The sequence below is a fragment of the Gossypium raimondii genome, chromosome 9, assembly GCF_025698545.1.
Source record: "Gossypium raimondii isolate GPD5lz chromosome 9, ASM2569854v1, whole genome shotgun sequence".
In the NCBI taxonomy this organism is placed as follows: Eukaryota; Viridiplantae; Streptophyta; class Magnoliopsida; order Malvales; family Malvaceae; genus Gossypium; species Gossypium raimondii.
In genome coordinates, this window is record NC_068573.1 from 10,873,516 (window position 1) to 10,877,364 (window position 3,849).

The 3,849-nt window shown below is 24.1% G+C and overlaps 1 protein-coding gene across 1 annotated transcript; it reads right to left on the bottom strand.

Moving 5' to 3' along the window:
- Window positions 1–2,286: 2,286 nt before the first annotated feature.
- Window positions 2,287–3,300, bottom strand: LOC105798418 (uncharacterized protein At2g29880-like). Its single transcript, XM_012628472.2, has 2 exons — window positions 3,187–3,300; window positions 2,287–3,111 (listed from the first exon to the last, which is right to left on the bottom strand). Exons 1-2 carry the CDS (start codon window positions 3,277–3,279, stop codon window positions 2,494–2,496), a joined length of 711 nt encoding a protein of 236 aa, XP_012483926.2. The 5' UTR covers window positions 3,280–3,300; the 3' UTR covers window positions 2,287–2,493.
- Between the last annotated feature and the right edge of the window lie 549 nt (window positions 3,301–3,849).

The following is a 3,849-nucleotide window of genomic DNA, read 5'->3' on the forward strand; positions in this document are numbered from 1 at the left end:
ATCTCATGTATTGAAATGCTTTCTATTTTTTAATTGGAAGAATAACAAAAAGAAACAAAGGCTGTAGAATGTGAAAAATCTTCTTGAAGATCAATTTTGTGAGTAGATTTTGTCTATGCTTTTGGTTTGGTTTAAATTAATTAATGGTGAATCTTGAAAGTGGGATGACAAACAAAAGCAGCCATGGAAGTTGGTGAGGGTTGGTTGATGGTGGTTGGAAAATGGGGAGAAAAATGAAAGGGGTTTAAGAGGTGTGATTTTGGTGGTGATTGGATGGTGAGAAAGTGAACGAAAATTTGGGGGCGGGGAGGTTGACAGAAGAAAGAAAGAAGAAAGATGAAGAATTGTAGAAACAAGGCTAGAAAAAGAAAAAAGGGAAGAAAATGAGGGAAAACAAAAAGAAAAAGAGGTACAAGAGGACGCCACGTGGTGGCGTGTGATTGGTCAGCGCTGCCACGTCAGCAAAAAATTAACAACGTTAGATTTGAGTACCAATTTAGTTGACTGAAAAAAGTTCGAGTATTAATCTGGGACAAAAAAAACCATAAGTATCAATCTGAGAGAAATGGACAAGTTCAGGTACCAATTTTATATTTAACCCTTTTGAAAATGGTTAGCTGATTTTAGCTGTTTTTTTGTAGAGTTAATATATACAAAGGTGCCTGGACTTGACAATTTATTCTTATTTGATACTTAAGGTTTTTTTAACCAATTTAACACCTAGGGCACGTTTGGTTCGTTGTAATGGAATAGAACTGTAATGGAATAGAGGCGTAATAGTAATTCAATTGTTTGGTTGAATGTAATGGACTAGAGGCGTAATAGTATTCTTGTGTTTGGTTGAATGGAATGATGTTGTAATAGCATAAGGAAAAAAACTAAAATGACTAGAATACCCTTAGTAGAAATTTTTTTAGGTAGATGATTATTGTTATTAAATTTTAATAAGATTATTAATATAAATAATAAATAATAAATAATTTAATCATATATTAACATAGTTATTATTAAATATAATTTAATAAAATATATAATTTAATAAAATTCTTAATATTAAATATTCTTATATGAATTTTCTAAAATCATAATATATAATACTATAAAATATAATTTAACATAATTATTATTAAATATAATTTATAAAAATATATAATTTAATAAAATTCTTAATATTAAATATTCTCATATGAATTTTCTAAAATCATAATATGTAATACTATAAAATATAATTTAACATAATTATTATTAAATATAATTTAATAAAAATATATAATTTAATAAAATTCTTAATATTAAATAGTCTTAAATGAATTTACTAAAATCATAATATATAATAATATAAAATATAATTTAACATAATTATTATTAAATATAATTTAATAAAATATATAATTTAATAAAATTCTTAATATTAAATAGTCTTAAATGAATTTACTAAAATCATAATATATAATACTATAAAATATAATTTAAAATAATAATTATTAAAAATATAATTTAGTAAAAATATATAATTTAATAAAATTCTTAATATTAAATATTATTAGAATTTACTAAAATCATAATATATAATACTATAAAATATAATTTAAATTAATTATTTTTAAATATAATTTAATAAAAATATATAATTTAATAAAACTCTTAATATTAAATATTCTTAAATGAATTTACTAAAATCATAATATATAACACTATAAAATATAATTTAAAATAATAATTATTAAAATATAATTTAGTAAAAATATATAATTTAATAAAATTATTAATATTAAATATTTTAGAATTTACTAAAATCATAATCTATAATACTATAAAATATAATTTAAATTAATTATTTTTAAATATAATTTAATAAAATATATAATTTAATAAAATTCTTAATATTAAATATTCTTATATGAATTTACTAAAATCATAATATATAATACTATAAAATATAATTTAAAATAATTATTATTAAGTATAATTTATTAAAATATATAATTTAATAAAATTCTTAATATTAAATATTCTTATATGAATTTACTATAATCATAATATATAATACTATAAAATATAATCTAAAATAATTATTATTAAATATAATTTAATAAAATATATAATTTAATAAAATTCTTAATATTAAATATTCTTATATGAATTTACTAAAATCATAATATACAATACTATAAAATATAATTTATAATCTACTTTATTATTTTTAAACGCAATACATATTTAATGTGCTAAAATATCATTAGTGAAACAAATAATTTAATTATTCTACAATAAAAAAATTAGAAGTAATAAATAACTTGAGAATTATATTTTGCATAAACATAATATTCATATATTAACAAAAGGTTACATGAAATTCATGAAATTCTATGTCATAATCCATATGTTATATAGTTTTACAACATCACAAAGTTAGAACATTGTAATGACATACCATCCCAAATATTACAAACAGAAAAAGTTACGAAAATATCATCAACAGAACCATGATTTTTAATGGTCAGCAAGAAATCTTCTGACCCATTCCAACCGCACATCAGAAGGTAAACTAAAGAAAACGAGCATTTGAGTTGGATGATATGGAATTTTGCTCAATGCTCGATAGCGCTCATCCACAGTTAAACCTTCTATTTCACATAATGTTGGATATAAATTTGTAGCTTTTTCTTGGATGATCTGGAATTCTTCTGACTTTTGTTGAACTACCACATCGGAGGTAATACTCCTACTGATTTGTTCGCCAATGGCCCGCATGTTTTTTGCCAATAAAGTGGCAGCATCATGAAATGAAGAAGAAATATGATCACTTGCATCAAAATTCTTTTTTTCTTCTTCTTTGAAGATGTGGAACCCCACTTGGTTTCTATCTGGTTGCGGTTCCGTAGCAGAAACATCCATGTCATCCAAAGAGACATCAGCTTCGTAGTCATAGAATTCATTTCTTTCTTCATTAATATCTGTAGTAGGTACATCCTGAACATTTATTTCTTCAATAACATCAGCGTCTGTTTGAGCATCTCTCCCAGTCGCTCGATCTCTTGCATAGATGGCAGTAAGTTGGTCGTAGTAAGGAAAACTACGATGTCTGAATTGACCGGCTTCTTTATGACTCTATAAAAAAGAGGAAATCATATTAGTTATAAGTTTGGTAAAAATAAGATAATAAAGACTTGAAATAATTCTTACATTTAAATAAGAGTTCCAAACCGCATCTTCAGCAACAACGATCTGCCTATGCTCATCCCAACAAAAACCGCTATTGTTTTGGCCATTAAGCATGTCATACACGATTGACCAATCCTTTTTTAGTAACCCAATCCTCGATTCAATATTAGGTCTAGCCTTCAACATTACATTGGGTAAAGCCTTTTCTAACATTTTTTCCAACTCGTTTAAATAACCGGCTTTGAACCCCGTATCAGCATTAAAGGTTCCAACATTGTGCAAGTCCACCATGCAAGAAACCAATGCCGCATCTTCTTCTGGAACCCATTTCCTTTTGGTTCCTCGAGAAGCTTGGGAAGAAACATTTGATTCTGAAACACCTGACATAATTATCTTAAGAAAAAAAAACTAATTAAAATTAAGTATAATATCATGAATCAAAAGGTGAACACTTTATAAAATTAAAATTAAGTTCAATATCATGAATCAAAAGCTCAAGACTTTATAAAATTATAACACATGATGAATGAAAAGAAATTAAATTATAATTCAACAAGTTTAGTACAATACAAAAAATAATTCAAACACCACCAAAGTTTCACAAACTAGATACATAAAATAACATAAACAAATTAACTTAAACTCATTTTGTCCCTAAACCTAACTAATTTCTAGATGCTTGCC